The sequence below is a fragment of the Nicotiana tabacum genome, chromosome 7 (assembly GCF_000715075.1).
Source record: "Nicotiana tabacum cultivar K326 chromosome 7, ASM71507v2, whole genome shotgun sequence".
NCBI classification, from domain to species: Eukaryota; Viridiplantae; Streptophyta; class Magnoliopsida; order Solanales; family Solanaceae; genus Nicotiana; species Nicotiana tabacum.
This window is the reverse complement of record NC_134086.1, coordinates 16,793,448-16,816,660: the sequence shown is the minus strand read 5'-3', so window position 1 is coordinate 16,816,660 and position 23,213 is coordinate 16,793,448. Positions and strand designations below refer to the sequence as shown.

General features: G+C 39.8%; 1 protein-coding gene across 1 annotated transcript; it reads right to left on the bottom strand.

The window, feature by feature from the left end:
* Positions 1-1,957: 1,957 nt before the first annotated feature.
* On the bottom strand, positions 1,958-22,679 carry LOC107811640 (uncharacterized). Its single transcript, XM_075218294.1, has 11 exons — positions 22,595-22,679; positions 15,192-15,292; positions 14,589-14,680; positions 14,414-14,497; positions 14,216-14,289; positions 13,087-13,340; positions 11,430-11,542; positions 9,835-9,890; positions 3,426-3,638; positions 2,926-3,351; positions 1,958-2,789 (listed from the first exon to the last, which is right to left on the bottom strand). Exons 1-10 carry the CDS (start codon positions 22,677-22,679, stop codon positions 2,966-2,968), a joined length of 1,458 nt encoding a protein of 485 aa, XP_075074395.1. The 3' UTR covers positions 1,958-2,789; positions 2,926-2,965.
* Positions 22,680-23,213: the final 534 nt, after the last annotated feature.

The window sequence follows — 23,213 nt, the reverse complement described above, 5'->3', positions numbered from 1 at the left end:
CCAAATAAGCTAAATTTCGTACCAAGTAAACAGTTAATTCTAGCCTAACATAATCCGCATAATGCAATTAAGGCAGTTTAAGCAAATAGGCAATTAGGTCAACTAAACGTACTTCTCTAAACTAGCAACAGGCTAAATTCACAAGTAGAATAAAACAGGAAAAAAAAAACTCAATTGAAATACTTAAGGAAAAATCGGATTTTCAACAATTAGCTCAAGTACGCGCTCGTCACCTCACGTACAAGTCATTTTAATTACCAAATATATCATATCCTAAGGGGAAGGTCCCTCACACAAGGTTAGACAAGCCACTTACCTCGAACCAGCTCAAAATCAACCCAACACCATGTCTTTGCCACGAGTACTCGACTCCAAATGGCCCAAATCTATTCAATTTAATTTTATAATGTAAATAACACTTCAAGTAACTGATTCTACAATTAAATTCTAAGCTAATAAGCGAAATTATATAAAATGACCAAAATGCCCCTCGGGCCCACTTCTCGGAATCGGGTGAAATTTCTATTTTCAGAAACCTCGTATTCTCACGAGTCTATACATAACAAGAACACTAAAATCGGAGTCCAAATGCCCCCTCAAATCCTCATTAAAAGGCCTCTTAAACTCAAGCCCTAATTACCCACTTTTCCTTCACCACTAATTACGTCTTTAATCGCATAAAAATGAGTTATGAAGTGAAGGATGTTACCTCCAAGCGATTCCCCTTTATTTTCCTCAAAAATCACTCTCAAAAGCTTCAAAAACGATTAGAAATGGTGGAAATAAACTCCCAAGTCGCGGAACTCCTTTTAAAATAATGCCCAGCAGTTTCCGCATCTGTGGTCCCGCTTCTGCGGAACAAATGTCGCATCTGCGACTTCCCGCTTAAGGCCAGATTCCGCATCTGCGGCCCTTTACCCGCATGTGCGGTATCGCTTTTGTGAAAAATATACCGCATCTGCGGTTCCTGGAGAGATGGCCAATTTTCGCTTCTGCGGCTCCGCATCTGCGGTCCCCAACCGCAGATGCGAAAATACCAGAAGACCAGCTGTTGCACAACTTCAACTCCAAAATTTCTCTGTTAACCATCCAAATTCATCCCGAGGCCCCCGGGACCTCAACCAAAGGCATCAACATATCCTAAAACCTTATTCAAACTTGTACAAATCTTCAAAACATTTCAAACAACATCAAAACAACCAAAACACATCGGATTCAAGCCTAAGTTTCTAAAATCTTCCGAATTCCGTTTTCGATCAAAAACCCAACCAAACACGTCCGAATGACCTGAAATTTTGCACACACATCCCAAATGACATAACGAAACTACTGCAACTCTCGGAATTCCATTCCGACCCTCGGATCAAAATTCCACCATCGAACCGGAAACTTCTAAAATTCAACTTTCAGCATTTCAAGCCTAAATTAGCTACGGACCTCCAAAACACAATCCGAACACGCTCCTACCCCAAAATCACCTAACGGAACTAACGGAACCATCGAATTTCCATTCTGAGGCCGTCTTCACACTGTTCCGACTATGGTCAACTTTTCAACACTTAATCTCTCATTTAGGGACTAAGTGTCCCAAAACTCTCCGAAACTCAAACCGAACATCCCGGCAAATCGCATTAGCAGAAATAAACTTGGGGAAAACAGTTAATAGGGGATCGGGGCGTTAATTCTTAAGACGACCGACTGGGTCGTCACATGTCCTTACCCTTCCCAAGAGTTGATCTTACATAGACGAAAACGACCAAAACATTATCTTTCCACAGCCAATTGAAGTCATTTAAACCTAACTATGTCGGCTACGCGTATTAATACCATCTAACACAACGACTAACAATGTTAATTAGTACCATTAAATCTCTGGACGTAAGCGTGAGATAAGCTTTATTAATTATGAATAGCTTCTTTTTTATTCTAGTACTCAACTTAGTTCTTCACTAGACTTATGTGTAAAACATATTATCATGGAAATAGGAGGACAGTATCAGACTACCAGACACCCAATATTGCAAGATTATTTCAAAACAGAATATCAATCGACAATCAAATTAGTTATGCAAGAATTTGACAAAGATATTTGCCGTATACATTCCCTTTGATGAAAGGTTAGAGTTCTACTTTTACATCCCACTGGTGTTCAATAATGATGTCGAAAATTTACACAGCTTTCTTCACATACAAAATTCAAGAAAATCATGTGAGATTCAAGAATGGGAAGATCGACTATATCAGCTCGATTCGTTTGATGATGTCTGTAAACAAAATATTTCCACGTAACTAGCAGCAGCAGCAGAAGCCTCCTCCGAAAGAAGCAGCAGCAGATACAAAAACTAAAGGAACAGGTAAGTAACAAGCCACCCAAAAAGGCATCATCCGGCTGAACTCGACTTTCATCCTAATTAGAAACGGTAGAAGAAGGGCAGCCTGGTACATTTAAGTTCTTGCTATGTGCGGGGTTCAGAGAAGGGCCGAACCACAAGGGTCTATTGTATGCAGTCTTACCCTGCATTTCTACGAGAGGCTGTTTTCACGGCTTGAACCCGTGACCTCCTGATCACATAACAGCAACTTTACCAGTTACGCCAAGGCTCCACTTCCTAATAAAAACTGTAGAATTAATCTATTAATTACCACACGAAAAAATGTTTAGTACATTAAAGAAATACTCACTGTAGGGATCGGTCACTATTGATGCCAGAAAAGTTCAGGCAAAGCAGACACGGAATGTCCTTCTGCTAGTGTTTCTCTACATCGTATCTCAGGAAACCAGATATAAACTGCAAATAACATTCAGTAGAAACTATCAAATTACAGGGGGCAGAAAAAACTCTTGAAAGGTACAGATTCTAAGCATGAACAAAATAGATCTAAATCTAGACAGCATCTGAAATGTCAATAGGAGCGAGGAATAACCTATACATCATAAGAGTCAAAGACAAGAAGGATCAAGCGATCATTTCTTTGTAAATGTTCCATTGTGTTCTACAAACTCCCATGAAGGTCGAACAGCATCAGACAGAGATCTTCCACATTCCATTGTTCTTTTCAGCCAACTGATCTTGTTAGCAAGTTCCTCCAAATCCAAAATTACTGCTTCCACTGAGTTGGACTCCATCGAATTTAGTCGAATTTCACCACTGGTTTTAAACTTCTTCAGAGGACAATGAAAATAGTTTAGGTCCTTGTCAGTTGGCCCTGCACTTTTTGCAGCAGCATCTCCAATAGGTGAAACAGAGTCACTAACAGACCAAATACTTTGCTTTGATGTGTTTGCGGCCTCTTTTGAATCGGCAGCATTTGGAGGTTGTTCCATTAACCTTTTGGATTTAAAGCCCCTTTTTCATCTAAGGCTGGTAGAGATTTTGAAAATGAATTAGAGGAAGACGAATCTGATGTGATTTGATTCAATGTGCCTTTTGTTCTGTTTGCAGCCTCTGTTGAATCATCAACACTCAAAGAATGTTCTACAAACTCTGTAGTTTTGAGGTCCCTCTTTTCATTTGGTAGTGAGTTACCAGATAAACGAGTAGAGAAAGATGAGTTTGATGACGATCCAGCTGTAGCCTGGCTTTCCCTTCTACCTTTACACATAGTATGTCCTATACTTGATGGAACATCAAAAAGAGCTGCAATCATAATTACAAGCAGAAATTAAAATACTATGATGAAGAAATCTTTTCAGGAACATAATTCTTAGTAAATAAAAAATAGAGATGTGACAATTTTAGTTGGAATGCATACAAACTGCGGTTCTAGGAAACAATATGCAGCTTGCAAGCAAATGAAAATAGAACTTCCTGACAATGATATAACTAGATCCGGAGATTGCCAACTCTAAAAGCTAAATGAATGTAGAAAGAGACTCCCATTATTAATCAGTTTCTTCTGGGAAAATTGCACAAAACCGATCAAGGTAAAAACTTACGCGTGTTGTGGAAGCCAAATATATATAGTGTGAATAAGTCATAACTACTATACCAAAAATTATGACAGCCACCAAATAATAAATAAGACAATAAAGCAACAATAAAGAATTTACGAGGTTCCGCTAATTTTGCCTACTCCTCGGACACAACCAATATTTTATTCCACTCCAAAAATACAAGTGAAATAATACTAAAGAGAGAAGATACAAATGCCTTAAACAGATGAGAAGGCAAATGAGAGGTGTGTTTCAATCCTAAACCCTTCTTTTATAGGGGAAAAATCCCCCCAAAACTCAAGAGTCCACCGACGTGGGACAAAAATTTGCCAAACTTCAACAAATCTCCACCTTGGCAAAATTCCACATCTTCAATTTTCTCTCAATAACAAATTTTGATTGTGTTTTCATCTTTAATCTTCAGTTTTCAACAATGTTGATCAAATCCAAACAATGTTGAAACTTGACCGCAGTCACCACCTTTGTCAGCATATCAGCAGGATTCTCTGTAGTATGAATTTTCTTCACCGTGACTCCACCTTCTTCTATGATTTCTCGTACGAAATGATACCGAACATCAATGTGCTTCGTCCTTGCATGATAAACTTGGTTCTTCGCTAATTGAATAACACTTTGACTATCACAAAAAATTGTGATACCTTTTTGTTCAACACCAAACTCCTTTAGCAATCCTTGAAGCCAAATTGCCTCTTTCACAGCCTCTGTAATAGCCATGTACTCTGCCTCTGTTGTAGACAAAGCAACTGTTGACTGCAAAGTAGACTTCCAACTAACTGGTGCCTTTGCAAAAGTAAACACATAACCAGTAGTTGATCTTCGTTTGTCCAGATCACCCGCAAAATCTGAGTCACAATATCCAACTACAGACTGATTGTCTTCCTGCTCAAAAACTAACCCGACATCTACAGTATTATGAATATACCGTAGAATCCACTTCACAGCTTGCCAATGCTCCTTCCCTAGATTGTGCATATATCTGCTAATAACTCCAACATCTTGTGAAATGTCAGGCCTTGTGCAAACCATTGCATACATCAAGCTACCAACAACATTTGCGTATGGTACCTTTGACATATACTTTCGTTCGGCTTCATCCATTGGCGACATAGTAGTACTTAGCTTAAAATGGGAAGCAAGTGGAGTACTAACTGGCTTAGTCTTGTCATCTATGCCAAAACGTTGAAGTACTCTCTTCAAATATTCCTTTTGAGATAAACAGAGTTTCTTTGAACATCTATCTCTAATTATCTCCATGCCAAGAATTTTCTTTGCCTCACCTAAATCCTTCATCTCGAACTCCTTCTTCAGTTGAATCTTCAACTTATCAATTTCTTCAGAATTCTTGGAAGCTATCAACATATCATCAACATATAGGAGAAGATATACAAAGGAACCATCTTTAAGCTTGTGCAAATACACACAATGATCGTATTTGCTTCTCTTGTACCCTTGCCGTAACATAAACTTGTCAAATCGCTTGTACCATTGTCTAGAAGATTGTTTCAATCCGTACAACGATTTTTCAAGTTTGCATACCATATTTTCTTTTCCAGCAACTTTGAATCCTTCTGGCTGAGTCATGTAGATTTCCTCCTCCAAGTTTCCATGTAAAAATGCAGTTTTTACATCCATCTGAACTAGTTCCAAATCCAATTGTGCTACCAAAGCCAACATAATTCTAATGGAGGAATGTTTTACAACTGGAGAAAACACTTCACTGTAATCAATTCCCTCCTTTTGAGCATATCCTTTGGCCACCAATCTTGCTTTGTAGCGAACATCTACTTGGTTAGGAAATCCTTCCTTCTTTGCAAATACCCATTTGCACCCAATTGCTTTCTTTCCCTTTGTGAGATTGGCCAATCTCCATGTATGATTCTAATGAAGGGACTGTATTTCATCATTCATGGCAATCCTCCACTTATCTTCTTCTGAACTTTGGACAACGTCTTTATAAGTAGTAGGAACATCATCAGCTACAATTGAGGTTGCACAAGCAACCGTCTCTATGAGACGAACATGTTTCGTTATTGTTCTTTTTGGCCTGCTGGTTGCTATTGATTCAAGTTGTTGTTGAGGTTCCTGAGTTGGAATCTCCTCTACTGGCTCTCCTTCCATAGGGTAATCTTCATTTGTTTCCTCCTCTCTTCTTTTGTAGGAAAAATAAATTTTCCCTCAAACTCCACCTGCTTAGAAATACCTTTATTTTGTTTGGTATCTTCTATTACCTTATTTACCATAGATTCATCAAAGGTAACATCCCTGCTGAATATTACTTTCTTTGTCATAGGACACCATAAGTGATATCCTTTGACTCCAGAAGTAATTCCCATAAAAATAGCCTTCTTTGCCCTTGGATCCAATTTTGACTCCATCACATGATAATATGCAGTTGAGCCAAACACGTGCAAAGAGTTATAATCTACAGCAGGTTTTCCATACCATTTTTCAAATGGTGTCTTGCCATCAATAACAGCAGATGGTAGACGATTAATGAGGTGGCATGCATATGTAATTGCCTCAGCCCAAAATTCTTTGCCCAAGCCAGCATTGGACAACATACATCGTACCTTCTCCAGCAAGGTCCGGTTCATACGTTCTTCCACTCCATTCTGTTGTGGTGTATGTCTAACAGTAAAGTGTCGGACGATGCCATCATTTTCACAGACCTTATTGAAATGATCATTTTTGTATTCACCTCCATTGTCTGTGCGAATACACTTGATCCTCCTGCCTGTTTGATTCTCCATCATCGTCTTCCATTTGAGAAAAATTCCCAGCACTTCATCTTTGTTTTTCATTGTATACACCCACATTCTTCGAGAAAAATCATCAACAAAGGTTACAAAATAGTGCTTCCCACCCAATGAAGGTGTTTTGGAAGGACCCCAAACATCAGAGTGTACATAATCCAAAATGCCTTTAGTATTATGGATCGCTGTACCAAAACCCTTGTCTGTTTCTCTTTGACACAATGCTCACAAAACTCTAAGTTGCAAGCCTTTACTCCTTTTAACAATCCTTGAACTAATAGAGTTTTCAAGGATTTTCCTCCAGCATGTCCCAAGCGCATGTGCCATAGCTTGGTTGCTTCTGCCTCTTTGTCATCACTGGATGTCACTGTCGCTGTCCCAATAACTGTACTGCCACGATAGCGGTACATATTATTATTCTTCCGATTAGCCTTCATTACCACTAGTGCACCAGAGCATACTCTCATCACTCCATTTTCTACAATGATTTTGAACCCTTTTGATTCTAGGGCTCCTACAGAGATGAGATTCTTCTTCAAATCCGGTACAAATCGAACATCTGTTAATGTTCTGATCATTCCATCATGGTTCTTTAATCGTAGTGAACCAATGCCATATGAGGTAAGAGGCTGTTATCCGCTGTGTGGATGACTCCATATTCTCCTTCTTGAAATTCCACAAACCAGTCCCTGTTGGGACACATATGATGGCTACAAGCCGAGTCCATCAACCATATGTCTGATGATGTTAATGACTCTGTTGTAACTAATGAGAAGTCTGAATCATCACAATCAGCTACATTTGAATCCATAATGGCCTTTCCATTGTTATGTTTGGCCTTATTCTTCAACTTCGGACAGTCTTTCTTCCAGTGCCCCTTTTCTCGACAAAAGGCACATTCATCTTTGCTGGGTCTGGATCTTGACCTGGATCTTCCCTTCTTTGTCCTCATTTGATTTTGAGGATGACCCCTCACAAATAGTGCTTCTCCTTCTCCGCCCTTCTGTTTTTCTCGCTTTCTTTGTTCATAGCTGTACAAAGCCGAACAAACTTCTCTAAGAGAAACTTTGTCATTTCCATGGAGTAGAGTAGTTTCAAGGTGCTCGTACTCATCAGGAAGTGACGCCAACAACATCAAGGCCAAGTCACCATCATCATAAGTTGTATCCATATTTTGCAAATCTGTGACCAACTTATTGAAACTGGTGATATGTTCATTCATCGTGGTACCAGGAACATAGGTGAAGTGAAACAGTCTCTTCTTCATGTACAATTTATTTTGACTGTTTTTCTTCAAAAATTTATCCTCCAGTGCTTTCCATAATTTACTTGCAGAAGTTTCCTTTGTGTATAGATATTTCTGCTCTCTAGCAAGGTAGGATCGAATGGTACCGCAAGCAATACGGTTGAGAATCTTCCAATCTTCTTCTCCAATAACATCTGGTTTCTTTTCTTCAATGGCCAGATCTAGCCCTTGTTGAAAAAGAACATCTAGAACCTCGCCTTGCCACATCCCAAAATGTCCGGATCCGTCAAAAATTTCTACCGCAAATTTCGCATTTGACACAATTCTTGTCATAAGCGAAGATGACAATGATGACGTATTATTGACACTTGATGTAGATTCTTCTTGTTTATTGTCTTCCATATTTGACACAAATATTATTTAATAGCTGACGACACAAATCAAGATTATTTCCTTTCTGATGTAGAAGATCAGACTAAGCTGCAACCACAGAGCATACTCAGACAGAACCTTGACTCAGTTACCAAGATAAATCTTTTCTGATGTGGAAGATCAGACTATGCTGCAACCACAGAGCATACTTAGACAGTACCTTGGCTCTGATACCAATTGTTGTGGAAGCCAAATGTATATAGTGTGAATAAGTCACAACTACTATACCAAAAATTATGACAGCCACCAAATAATAAATAAGACAATAAAGCAACAATAAAGGGAACACCAGAATTTACGAGGTTCGGCTAATTTTGCCTACTCCTCGGACACAACCAATATTTTATTCCACTCCAAAAATACAAGTGAAATAATACTAAAGAGAGAAGATACAAATGCCTTAAACAGATGAGAAGACAAATGAGAGGTGTGTTTAAATCCTGAACATTATGCCTTCTTTTATAGGGGAAAAATTCCCCCAAATTTCAAGAGCCCACCGATGTGGGACAAATTTGCCAAACTTCAACAAAGGAGACTTCTCTTTTTCTCTCTGTTTAGCTCTTGCTTTTGGCTCCGCTTCCAACATTGTTGCTTCCTCTCTTCAATCTTATGGTATTATATCAATTTTCACTTGAAAGAAGTCTATGTGCAAATACATGTCAAGGATCTATTTTTTTTAAGTGGTAACACGTCAGGCGTCTGCCGGTTTGGTGTTAAACACCCTGTGCGGATAGATTTTTACCGCTGGTAAATGCACAGTGCCACTTTCTTTTACCAGTGCAACCATGTAGCCAAAGGAGATAGAGTAATAACAATACTTAATAACCTATGGAAAAGGAAGAAATTGTAATTAGTCTAAGAACTATAGATTGAACCATGACTTTGTGAGAAAGCTAGTGAGGACATCCTTCTAGAAGTCAAGGAAAGATAAATTCATTGAGCACAAGTGTTTGAAGATTGGCTGCAGTATCACATGGTTATTGGTAAAGCACGAAGGGGTCATTTGGTGCAGAAACATAGCATTAAACAAATGTTAGATCTTATGTGAAGATTAAATCTCCTTCCTACCAACCAAATGACCGCTACGGTATCAAAAAAAGTTGAAAGACATTACAGATTATTGGAAACGCATAGGTGCAACAAATACAAGAGCTCCACCAGGCAATCCATAACCAGAAAGGAGGGCCAAGCCATTCATGCTGCATATACAAATACTTCTGAGGGAGTATTAGCTAGTGTCATCAACTACAGAAGCAACAGTTGTATCCAACAAACAACACAGCAATCTCAGAAGCTCTAGGAGCAAAACCATACTACGACTAGACCACAGAGGTCTATTCACTACCATACCTTGTCGTTCTGATCGTTTATGTGTTTTCACGTCATGGGTGTAGCAAAAAGATTTTGTCAAACAGACAATTAATAAGTTAGTATCGCACTATCATTACCTTGACTAACAGGTTTAAGTAGCCGAGCACATCCGCAACGATTTTCACCATCCTGCAGTGGCCAAAAAAACAAGTACAGGAAGAAAAAATAAGCATCAGAGCAATGAGCATACAGCCGAATACAGATCAAATAACATAATTCCAACATAACAGTTAATGGGTAATATGCAATAATGTTATTCTTGAAAGAACTCCTTGAGCAAAAAGCAACCATGCACAAAACAGCTCATTTTTTGCTGGGGAGGGGGGCAGCAGAGGGGGCTGGCAAAGAAGATCAAGGATCAGCAAGATATCATGAGGTATGACAAGAAGAGAGGAGGAACCAAAGATGAAAAGAACAAAAAGAAAGAAGAATCAAATGATGATGAAAAGAAATACGAGAAGGTGTGAATTACAGAAGTATTCAGACTATTGCAAGATAAAATAGACCATCTAGAAGAGTGATGAACTTTAACCAAGAGACTGTTATATGATGTTACAATACGAATGTCAAGCACACTTGTTCGGCAAAGTTACCAATCCTTCAGTAAGCAATGCTCATAGAATATCAAACATTCACCTATGACTCAATGTCATATCAGTTAGGCTCAGCTATAGGAATCCTCTATGTCCATTCTACTCTATTCAAGTCCATTTCATATGAATAAATTATTTTCCTTTTAAGACAAACTAGGGATTCTTTTAATGCCACATTATTTTTCCCTTATCCCTACACAGATAACAAGATTAATCTCCACTAGAGGTGGCAAAATGGTTAAAAGAAAACAGTTATCCACCCATATTATCCATCAAAAAATGGATTGGACAATGAACCATTTAAAAACGGGTCGAATATGGATAAAGAACCATATTATCCACTTAGAAAATGGTTAACCAAATGGATAACCAATGGATAACTAATGTGTTTAACTTTTTCATTTGTAAAGCCTCAAATTGGAGTTCCTCAAGTTTGGAAGACTAGGAATTCACTCACAAGTGATCATATTTAAGAAGCAACAACAACAACCCGGTAAAATCCCACTAGTGGGGTCTGGGGACGGTAGTGTGTACGCAGACCTTACCCCTACTCCGAAGGGGTAGATAGACTGTTTCCGAAAGACCCTCGGCTCAAGAGAACAAAAAGACAAAAGGAGATAATATTAGTATCACCACAGAAATCATAGGAAAAATAGGAACAACATGAAATCCCGAGGAAAGATGCAAAACAAAAGCGATAGCTAGTAAATAGGTCCTGCACTGAAAAATAGTAAGACACAACATTGCCACTAGCTATCTTAGACAAAAACCCTACCAGACTAGTCTCACAAAGGTATTAAGTAAGGCAAGAGTCAACTACCTCCTAACCTACAACCCTAATACTCGACCTCCACAACTTCCTGACCATGGATAATATGGATATCCATATTATCCGGCGGATATCCATATTATCCGTCGGATAAACCCGTTTTTATCCGTATCAAATACGGGTCGGGTTGGATAATTTATCCTTTTTTTAAATTACCCGTTTTGACCCGCTCATATCCGATCCGACCTGCCCATTTTCCACCCCTAATCTCAACTAGTTGAGATAATAAAAGTTAAAGGAAATTAGCAAGGATGCAGGCACAGCCCAAACAAATTCTGGAGACCAATCCAACGATGGGCGCAGATCCTTGACGAAGACTTCGTAAGTTGCACCTTCACCCAATGGAGGTGGCACCAACTCAATCTAAACAAAAAACACAAAAAAGTATTATCATACAAATCATTGGCAGAACTACAAAACTACCATGCATAGTCAGTTGAAAATGGGTCTTCAAGGAATATTTTATAGTGCACAACTAAAGTTGCTTTTCAATATCACATATTAATTTGAAAGAAATAAATCCCAAGTAAGAAGTACCATCCAGTCCACAAAAAGAAAGTAAATATTTTTGCCGAAACATAAATAGATCTCAATAGTCGACTTGAACAATTAATCAATCAACCAGCTATCAATCCCAAATAAAGTTGGGTATTCAGATCTATCCGAGCCAAATTCATTCACATACTAGTGTTAAGGACCTTAGGTTATTGTAAATATACCTAATGAGTAAATATCCTGTACACCTACAATATCCTTAACAAATACTTTGCTTCTAAGTAGATTTATTTTTAAAGGCTAATAAGGGGATTGCTAAAACTAAGTTCTCTAATCCTCATGCTTATCTTAATATTGATATACAAATCTCTAACCAAACTAAGAATATTCCTGGAAAATACCTGACAACAACAATAACCTGGATTTAATCCCAACTAGTTGGTATTGGTTATATCAATCCTTTGCCTCCATTGTGCTTCTTTGAATAGATATAGCACACATACTGAACCGGTGTGTATATGAAGGCCTACATAGGACATGATCAACCTATCTCCGGCAACCTGCTCTTATTTATCCTCTATGGGTGCTGCTTGCACCCTCTGTGAGATGTATATTTTGTGGTCTTGTTCAGTCCTGACCTTAACTAGTACAAATATCTACTTATAATTTAAATGTTTTTGTAACTCCAGTAAACTGTATTTATGATAAATATAAAAATTATCATTGATAACATGAGGAAGTTCTTGAAAACTTTGAATTTTGTCAACCCTAAGAAACAAAGATCTCGTTGATATCAACAGAAGTTTTATAGAATATGCATCATGTCTTGATTCCAGTAGTTCGTTTTTTTCAAAGACCTTAACTAACCTGAAGGCATCTATAAACAACTACGCTTACATCGTCGTGATTAAATATAGATTAGGGTTTTTGGTACTTTTAGTTCATGTGACATTTAGGTGCCACTTTCCAAAGGTGATGCTTTTCATCCATATTATTATTTTTTACTGAGACGCCTTAAGGAAAGGAGTAGTAAAAGCCCTCAGGAACTTGGAACTCTAGAATAAATATAGTATTAAGTTGCATTAGCAGCGTCTTATCCACATTAGCAAGCATAAGAAATAAGTCAGCAGTTAACAAAGCTCCCAATAACATCTAGCACAAAGATCATTTGTTTACAGGCTAAGAACAATACTTAACACAGATATGCTTGAATGGTATCCCCTCTTTTACTATGTAAAATATACATTTCCATATTCCAGGTATATTCTCTATTTGCCTTTCCCGATATCCTTATGTAGTGGTGAGGAATGAGGATTGCCGTACCTTCATGATTTAATACAGATAAACGGACATCAGCAGTAAGCAAACCAACCTGTTATTCAGCATGCGTGGAATTTAAATAATACTATTACCTCAGCTTTACTGTTGCCAAGTAACTTTGTCAGTTTTCCAAACCAATAACAATCAGCAGTCCACCAATCAACTAAATCGCCTGCCTTCCAAGTACCATCAGTAACTATAGTTACATCAGAAGTAGAGGTAACATCGGACACTTTGCTTTTAAGGTGGGTTGGAGGATACTCTGGGCGCAGTATCAGTTGCCTTATCTCCTTCGACTTCCCACTTTGATATGGGGGCACTTGATATAGCTCTGTCCATGTCAATTCTATAGTGAGGATAAAAATTGAAAAGAGTAAGAATTAGTTTGATGTCGTACAAAGCAACAGTGGGTCCAAACACCCCAAATTTCTCGTACACTAATCAAGAATGGTTCTGAAGAATAACTAATCGACATGTTAGGTGACCCATACAAAATGCTAATCATCCAACCACTGAGCTCAATAAAGAAGAGAGAAGCAATGATCAGGGCTACAGCTAGCTTTCTCCATTTGGTATCATAATGGTAGGCATATCCAAAACTAGCTGAATTTCGAGTTGAAAGTTAATGTAACCTTTTTTTTGGTAGGAGAAAGTTAATGTATCCACAATTAGGGAGTTCGTAATAAAATAAAATAAAAAGTAAAATGCTGGAATGGAGATAATCATGAGAATATAATAAAAATGTTACCTCGTACAACATTTATAACAAACATTTGTGAAGGATTAATTAGGAGGCAACGAAGATGATGAGAATTTGGATTTGCACTTCAGTATTTCAGGGAAACAAACACACCAGTGTACATGCTCATTGATGTAAATATCGGCATATATTGACTAATAATGCCACCAAAACAAGCATTAATGAACAAATGTTAAGAAGAAAATTTCATAAATTCTGATGCATTAACAAAAAAAGGTACAAGCTGAAGTAGTTCAATGACAAGGCAAAAGGGGCAGCATGATGTCATTCTTCTTGAGAAACACCAAAAGGTACTTAAAAGATAGATCCAGCAAACTAGGATGTAGAATTTCTGCTCGTTTATTCTAGTCTAGATCAATAAACCGGCTTTCAAGAATCAAAAACATGAATAAAAGAACTTATACCAATACATTAAACCAGTTCTCTGTGGTTGCATATTTTTCATGTCTACTTCTGAGTACCTGCCAAATAGGCAAGGTTCTCAAAGGAACCAGTTCTCTGTGGTTGCATATTTTTCATGTCTACTTCTGAGTACCTGCCAAATAGGCAAGGTTCTCAAAGGAGTGATAAGCATTTACAACTTAAGCTTACAGCTTTGAGATGTTAGTATCTTATATAAATTTTCACAACATTATTTTGTACACGTATTTAGCAACTACATAGATGGCATTAGATGGTTGTCTGTGCACATCTTCTTACTGCATTGACATTTAGAATTCAGACGACCAAAAAAGCAACTTAACCTGTAAATCAAGCAAAAATGCACACACAGAATTTAAGCATGCAGATTGTAGGGCATGAAAGCCTTCAGTTAATTAGCACCAATTGATTAACCAGAACATCCCAGAGAACATACTTTCATCTGGATAGTCGAAGTATTCCAATAAGGCCTTCCAATGTCCTCCTCTGCGGCTTATCTCCTTTATCTGATATCATATACATACAAGAAAAATATAACTGCATTACATCTACTTGTTTATCAATAAAAGTCTTTTGTCTAACGAAAAAGCAAAGCATCAAAAGTAGGGTCTCAATAAAGCATAGTTCTGAGTTGGAGGACTTTAAATATGCTTATACTCTAGAGTAGGCATGAGCAGCAAGTTTAAGAACTCCCGATGCACTTTCATTCATGTCATAAAACAGCATACTATACTTCAGCGACAATTCAAACAGAATGCGCCATCTACTAAAAGAATAGTGCAAGTTAGTATACAACCATTCGAATTTTCAGCTCAAAAGTGAGTCAAGAATGAAATATAATCTTGTGCCACATTGACTTGGTTAATATCTAGTTATTTGTTCAAAATAACTAGATATTAACTAGGAATAATAGATATTTTTGAAACATTTAAAGTGAGCCCATCCAATATGCTTAGTATTCAAATATTATAGTTTGCAGGATTGAAGCCCATGCTACACATCCAGCGTATTTTGTACCTTACACCGAAACCATGCACCACGATATCCAACCTCGAAAGACCTTGCTTCAGCTGATTGCCCTGCCTCAAAAGGTAATTGATACCTCTGGTCCATGATATCTTTACCAAATAAGCAGTTATATCAATCACCGATTATGCAAAGTTGCATGTAAATTGTAGACGATCATAGCCATATACTAAAATAGTGACAATAAGAACCAATACGTCAACAGTGTCTGAGACTGAGCACAGTATTATAATTCATAATCAACTGATCATCAGAAAATATTGGTCCAGAGCACAGGTTTTCAGAAAAGTTAACTTTGAGAGTTCCCCACACAAGCATGGGCACACAAAATCCACTTTGCCACTTTGAAGGTTGAAATAGAACATGACCAAATCATCTCAAGCGACCTATCATTTTATCCTTAATGTGCTACTTGCAGCTTCAGCTGAATATGATTTTTCTAATCTTGTACGAACATACATCCATTATGATTTTTCTAATCTTGTACGAACATACATCCATTTTAGCATGTCTGTCTCAACGACACTCATCTTTTGAATTTGGGATCGGCTATATTAATCCTCACTGACCACATTACTCATTTGAACTCACCTCATACCGATATTATGTAAAATACAAAAAAAATGGACTAAAAGTTCTGTATATTTTCCAAATATATAAATCTCTAAAAGGCTAAACCGCTCCTAGAAAGGATAGGACCTATAGAACAAGTGCTAACATCTAAAATATATTCTCAATCAATATTTATCATCTATATAAATCTTTTTCTTTGCCATATTTCTTACTAAGTCGACATGGATACCCAAAATTGTAGGTACTTCGATACAACTTCCTTCTACGTGATTTTGGTCTACTTCTCTTTCTCTTCTTTTTTATCTTAGGCTTCCTTGTCCTTTTTGAACACCTTCACTATCATGGTTTCACATCTATGGCCGATGCATCTAGAGGTCCATAGGCATAGCTAGTGGCTGAGCCGGTCCCGCTGGGAATCTACACCAGGAACCTAATCCTGAACTAGGGCAGTTGGTGTATCTGTTGGTGCTGCCTTAGCTACAGTGTGAGTTGCACCACTACCTATGCCACAACTTCTACCGTGACTTCAGCCCCTTGCGGCCCCAACTAGTGGTACTGGCGGCTGTCCGTCCTGACCAGGAGTATGTGTCCTGACCATCTGTGAGAGAATAGAATAACCTCTGGGATCTGATCAACCTGGACTCGCTGCTCAGGAGTGCGGACAGCGGGAGTCTGTGCTCCTCCCCGACCTAGGATGTGGCTACAGCAAGGGGAATCAGCCTTGCCTGAGCTAGAGTGGTGTACATGCTCACGAACTGTGCAAGAGTCTCCTAAAGAGCTGGAATAACAGTAGTGGTAGGCGTATCAGGTGCCTAGACTCCAGTTGGAGCTGCTGGTGGCTCCTCTATGGCATCTTGAGCGAGTGCTCTAGGTCTACCGCATGCGCGTCCTTGGCCTCTACCTCGGCCCCGACCTCTGACAGCTCTAGCACGTAGCGCGAGTGCCTGGTCATCTCCGGTAGCACGTGTCCTCACCATCTGAGAGAGAATAGAAGACAAAAGTTTAGAATTGTGATATCAAAATCTCGCACGATAAGGAAATCAAATGAAGTGGAATTTTTCCTAACAGTTACATATCCTCTCGTAGATAAGTACAGACGTCTCCGTACCGATTTGCGAGACTCTAATAAACTGGCTTGTGATTCATGACTCCTATGAACCTAGAGCTCTGATACCAACTTGTCATGACCCAAGTTCACCCTCCGTGAACTGTTGTGATGGCACCTAGTCTCTACGACTAGGTAAGCCTAACAATTTTGGAAAGAGAAAACAAATGTGGAAAAATTAATATAAACTGAAGATAAATAAATATTGAAGCGTTTAAGATGCCGCTCGGCATATACTAACACAAGATCTCAAAAACTGAACAATTTCTCAAAACCCGGAATCTCATGAAATCATAAGCTATGAATACTACATAGTGCTCTAACTCCAGAATTTCTAGATCAAAGTAAATACAGAAGGGTTATGACTACTAGGGAGAAAGGAGAGGGACTCACCGGTCTGTGGATGCAGCAAATATACCTCAAAGTCTCTGGAGAATCGCCTCGCCTCAAGGATGATAGGGCTGAGCCGAAGAACCTGGATCTGCACATGAAAAATATGTGCAGAAAGGGCATGAGTACACCATAGTGGTACTCAGTAAGTGCCAAGCCTAACCTCGGTCGGGTAGTGATGAGGAAAGTCAGGGCCCTACGGAGGTTAGATGAAAAACAAGGTAAAACATTGTATAATATGACAATATAACTAAGTGTTAACAGTATGAAGTAACACATGATAATAAGAAATAACAACAACTACAACCGAGAGAGAATAATAGAGTGAATAAAAATCCACACATAAATAGCAACCCGGGATATCACAGGATACTGTCCTGTAGTCCCCAAATGTAAATATCCAGTGGATCTCCCGAGTGTCGTCCCGTAGTCCAACTCATAGTGCACGAGGATCTACTGGAATCCCGATCCATAGTCCCAAATGTAAATACCCAGTACTGGGGGAATCTACCGGTTGTAGTCTCGTAGTTCCAATATAAATGTGCAGGGGGATCTACCGGAATACAAATCTGTAGTCCCAAAGTAAATATACAGGGGGATCTCCCGGGATACCGTCCCATAGTCCCAAAGTAAACATAGAGCAGCAACACAAAGAATATTCAATTCAATCAAAATTTCATACCAAGGTAAAAACAGGTATTTTTAACCTAACATGCTGCACAGAATTCAATTAAATCAGTTTGAGCGAGTGAAGCAATTAAGTCAATTAGACAGGCATCCCTAAGCTAACTGTAGGATTAAATTGCAAATAGTATAAACAGGGAAAGAAAAATAGTTATAGTTACTTAATGAAAATAGGATTTTCAACAATTAGCACAAGTACGCACTTGTCACCTCACGTACAAGGCATTTCATATATCAGCAATACCAAATCCTAAGGGGAGTTTCCCCCACACAAGGTTAGGCAAGCCACTTACCTCGAACCAGCTCAATCAACTCGAAATTACATCATTGCCACGGGTATCCTACTCTAAATGGCCCAAATCTATTTAAAGTAATTGTAAAATGTAAATATATCTTCAAGTAACTAATTCAACAAATTAATCTGAGCAATTACGGAAAATTAGGAAAATTGCCCAAAAAGCCCCCCGGGCTCACATCTCGGAATCGGGTAAAAATTACAAATTCAGAATCCTCACACTCTCACGAGTTTGTACATACCAAAAACACGAGAATCGGACCACAAACAACCCCTCAATCACCAAATTCCAAGTCTCCAATTTCAAACTCTAAGCCTCAAATTTAACCCTTATTTCCCTTATATTCCTTTTCCAAATCAGTAGAAAATACAATAATAATGGGTTTGTGTTCCAAATATCTTACCTCCTCGAAGCTCTCTTGAATCCTCTCTCAAAAACCACCCAAAAGCTCAAAAATCCGGATGAAAATGGTGAAGAAAAACGGGCAAAATCGCAACTGATCCTTTGTATAGGTTGTGGCCCAGGATTTCTGCACCTGCGGTCATTTCCTCGCACCTGTAGACCCGCACCTGCGGTCCCAGGTGCGCATCTGCGAGATTTCATTAATTGCCCGGGCCGCACCTGCGCTTCTTCTACTGCACCTACGGTCTCGCAGGTGCGCTCATACTACCCCGCATGAGGAATCTGGCTTCCAAGTAGATAGCCGCATCTACGGCTCCTCAATCACTTCTGTGGTCACGCACCTGCGGTCCCCTAACCGCACGTGCGGTTATGATAGAATTTCAGCAACCTTCAGATTTCTCCTAAGACCAATTCTACTTCCGTTAAGCACCCAAAACTCACCCGAGGCCCCCGGGACCTCAACCAAACATGCCAACCAATCCTAAAATATCATAAGAACTTATTCTAACCCTCGAATCAGATCAAACAACGGTAAAACCACAAATCACTCTCCAATCCAAGCCTAAGGGTTTCCAAAACTTCCAATTTCCACTTTATATCAAAAAGTCTATCAAACCTCGTCCGAATTACTTGAAATTTTGCACACACGTCACATTCAACATTACGGAGCTACTCCAACTCTCGGAATTCCATTTCGACCCCTAGATCAAAATCTCACTATTGAACCGGAAACTTCAAAAATTCAATTTTCGGCATTTTATGCCTAAATAAGTTACGGACCTCCAAAACTCAATCCGAACATGCCCCTAAGCCCGAAATCACCCAACAGAGCTAAAGGAACCAACATAATTCCATTCCGAGACCGTCTTCACACTGCTGTGACTACGGTCCAAATTCTAAAGCTTAAACTCTCATTTAGGGACTAAGTGTCCCAAAACACTCCGAAACTCAAGACGAACCTTCCCGACAACTTACAATAGTAGAAACAAACACGAGAATACAGTTAATAGGGGATCAAGACATAAATTCTTAAAACGACCGGCCGGGTCTTTACATCCTCCCCCTCTAAAGACATTCATTCGTCCTCGAACGAGCATAGAGACATACCTGAAGTAGTGAAAAGATGAGGGTAACGGCTGCGCATATCCTGCTCGGTCTCCTAAGTCGCCTCCTTGACCGGCTGACCCCGCCATTGAACCTTCATTGATGCAATGTTCTTTGACCTCAACTTTCGAACCTGTCTGTCCATTATTGCCACTGGCTCTTGAACATAAGATAGATCCTTGTCCAAATGGACTGAACAGAAATCCAACACGTGTGACGGATCGCCGTGATACTTCTGGAGCATCGAAACATGAAATACCGGATGAACTCCTACCAAGCTGGGAGGTAAGGAAAGCTCGTAAGCAACCTCCCCAATACGCCTCAATATCTAAAAATGTCCAATAAACCTCGGACTCAATTTCCCCTTCTTCTCAAATCTCTTAATGCCCTTCATAGGCGAAACCCGAAGCAGAACCTGCTCTCCAACCGTATAGGAAATATCACGAACCTTCCGGTCCGCGTAACTCTTCTGTCTGGACTTGGTTGTATGGAGTCTATCTTGAATCACCTTAACCTTCTCCAAAGCATCCTGCACCAAGTCTGTGCCCATTAATCTAGCCTCACCCGGCTCAAACCAACCCATTGGGGATCTACACCGCCTACCATACAAAGCCTCATACGGTGCCATCTAAATGTTGGACTGATAACTGTTGTTGTAGGAAAACTCTGCATGTGGCAAGAACTGATCCCAAGACCCTCCAAACTCCATCACACACGCACGGAGCATATCCTCAAGAATCTGAATAGTGCTCGGACTGTCCGTCCATCTGGGGTGAAATGTTGTGCTCAACTCCACCCGAGTACCTAACTCATGTTGTACGGCCCTCCAGAACCGCGATATGAACGGAGTACCTCTGTATGAAAAGATGGAAACTAGAATACCACGCAGACGGACAAATTCCCGGATATAATTCTCCTCCAACCACTCGAAAGAATAAGTAGTACACATAGGAATAAAGTGTGCGGACTTGGTCAATCGATCCACAATCACCCAAATGGCATCGAACTTCTTCAAAGTCAGTGGGAGTCCAACTACGAAGTCCATAGTGATCTTCCCCCATTTCCACTTTGAAATCTCTATCTGTTGAAGTAACCCACCTGGTCTCTAGTGCTCATACTTTACCTGCTGAAAATTGAGGCACTGAGCTACAAAACCAACTATATCTTTCTTCATCCGCCTCCACCCATAGTGCTGTCTCAAATCCTGGTACATCTCTGCGGCACCCGGATGGATGGAATACCGCAAACTATGGGCCTTTTCTAGAACCAGCTCCCGACGCCCATCAACATTGGGTACACATACCTGACCCTGCATCCTCAATACCCCATCATCACTAATACTCACATCTCTGGCATCATCATGCAGAACCTTGTCCTTGAGGATAAGAAAATGAGGGTCATCAAACTAACGCTCCCGGATACGATCAAACAAGGATGACCAAGAAACTACGCAAGCTAGAACCTGACTAGGCTAGCGAAGGCCTGAACATCCATCGCCATGGGCCTCTCCGCTACTGGTAAATAAGCGAAACTCCCTAAGCTCTCTGTCCGGCGACACAAAGCATCGGCCACCACATTGGCCTTGCCCGGGTGATACAAGATAGTGATATCATAGTCCTTCAGCAGCTCTAATCACCTCCTCTGGCGCAAATTAATGTCCTTATACTTGAACAGGTGCTACAAGCTCTGGTGATCAGTATAAATCTCACAAGGAACACCATATAAATAATGACGCCATATCTTCAAGGCGTGAACAATAGCATCTAACTCGAGATCATGGACAGGATAATTCTTCTCATGTACCTTCAACTATCTAGACATGTAGGCAATCACCCTACCGTCTTGTATCAGTACCGCTCCAAGACCGATCCGTGAGGCATCACAATAGACAGTATAAGACCCTGAACCTATAGGCAATATCAAAACTAGGGATGTAGTCAAAGCTGTCTTGAGCTTCTTGAAGCTCACCTCACACTCTTTCGTCCACTAGAACGGACCACCCTTCTGGGTTAGCCTGGTCATAGGTGCTGCAATAGATGAAAACTCCTCAACAAATCGATGGTAATAACCTGCCAAGCCAAGAAAACTATGAATCTCTATAGATGAGGATGGTCTGGGCCAACTCTGCACTGCTTCCACATTCTTTAAATCCAACCGTATACCCTCACTCGATACCACGTGACCCAAGAAAGCCATGGAATCCAATCAAAACTCACATTTTGAGAACTTTGCATATAAATTCTTTTCCCTCAAAGTCTGAAGCATTGTCCTCAGGTGTTGTTCATGATCTTCCCGAGTCAGGGAATACACCACAATATCATCAATAAAAATAATGACGAACGAGTCAAGATATGGTCATAACACACTGTGCATCAAATGAATAAAGGTTTTTGGGGCATTGGTCAGCCCAAATGACATAACAAGGAAATCGTAATGACCATACCGATTCCTGAAAGCAGTCTTCGGGATATCTGGCTCCCGAATCTTAAGCTGATGGTAACCAGAACGCAAGACAATCTTAGAAAACACTCGTGCACCCTGTAGCTGGTCAAACAGATCATCAATACGAGGCAAAGGATAACGGTTCTTCACTATAACTTTGTTCAACTAGCGATAATCAATGCACATACGCATAGTACCCTCCTTTTTCTTCACAAAAAAGATAGGGGCACCCCAAGGTGATGCACTAGGACGAATAAAACCCTTATTAAGTAATTCATGTAACTGCTCCTTCAATTTCTTCAACTTAGGAGGAGTCATACGATACGAAAGAATAGAGATGGGTTGAGTGCCCAGCAACAGATCAATGCCCAAATCAATATCTCTATCGGGTGGCATACCTGAAAGATCAGCTGGAAACATATCAGGGAAGTCCCGCACTACTGGAACTGAATCAACTGTAGGTGTATCAACACTAACATCCATCATAAAGGCCAGATACGCGTCACACCCTTTCTCAACAATTCGCTGAGCTTTAAGGAAAGAAATAACTCTACTGGGAGAGTGATATAAAGTACCCATCCACTCAGCTCGCGGAATACTTGGCATATTCAGTGTCACAATTTTGGCGTGACAATAAAGAATAATGGGAGGGGGGACAACCAGTCCATGCCCAAGATAACATCGAAATCTACCATGCTGAGCAATAACAAATCGGCTCTGGTCTCAAAACCACTAAGAGCAATCAAACACGACCAATAAATGCGGTCCACAACAAGAGAATCCTGAGATACGCCCAAATGCGGGGCAAAATAAGAGGACACATAAGAATAAGTGGATCCTGTATCGAATAAAACCGATGCATCTCTATAACAAACCATGACAATACCTTTGATGATAGAATCGGAGGCAACAACCTCGGTACGGGCAGGAAGGGCATAATATCTGGCCCGGCCTCCCCTCTAGGGAGACCTCTACCTCCCCGACCTACTCCTCTAACTGGCTGAGAAGGTGGGGTAG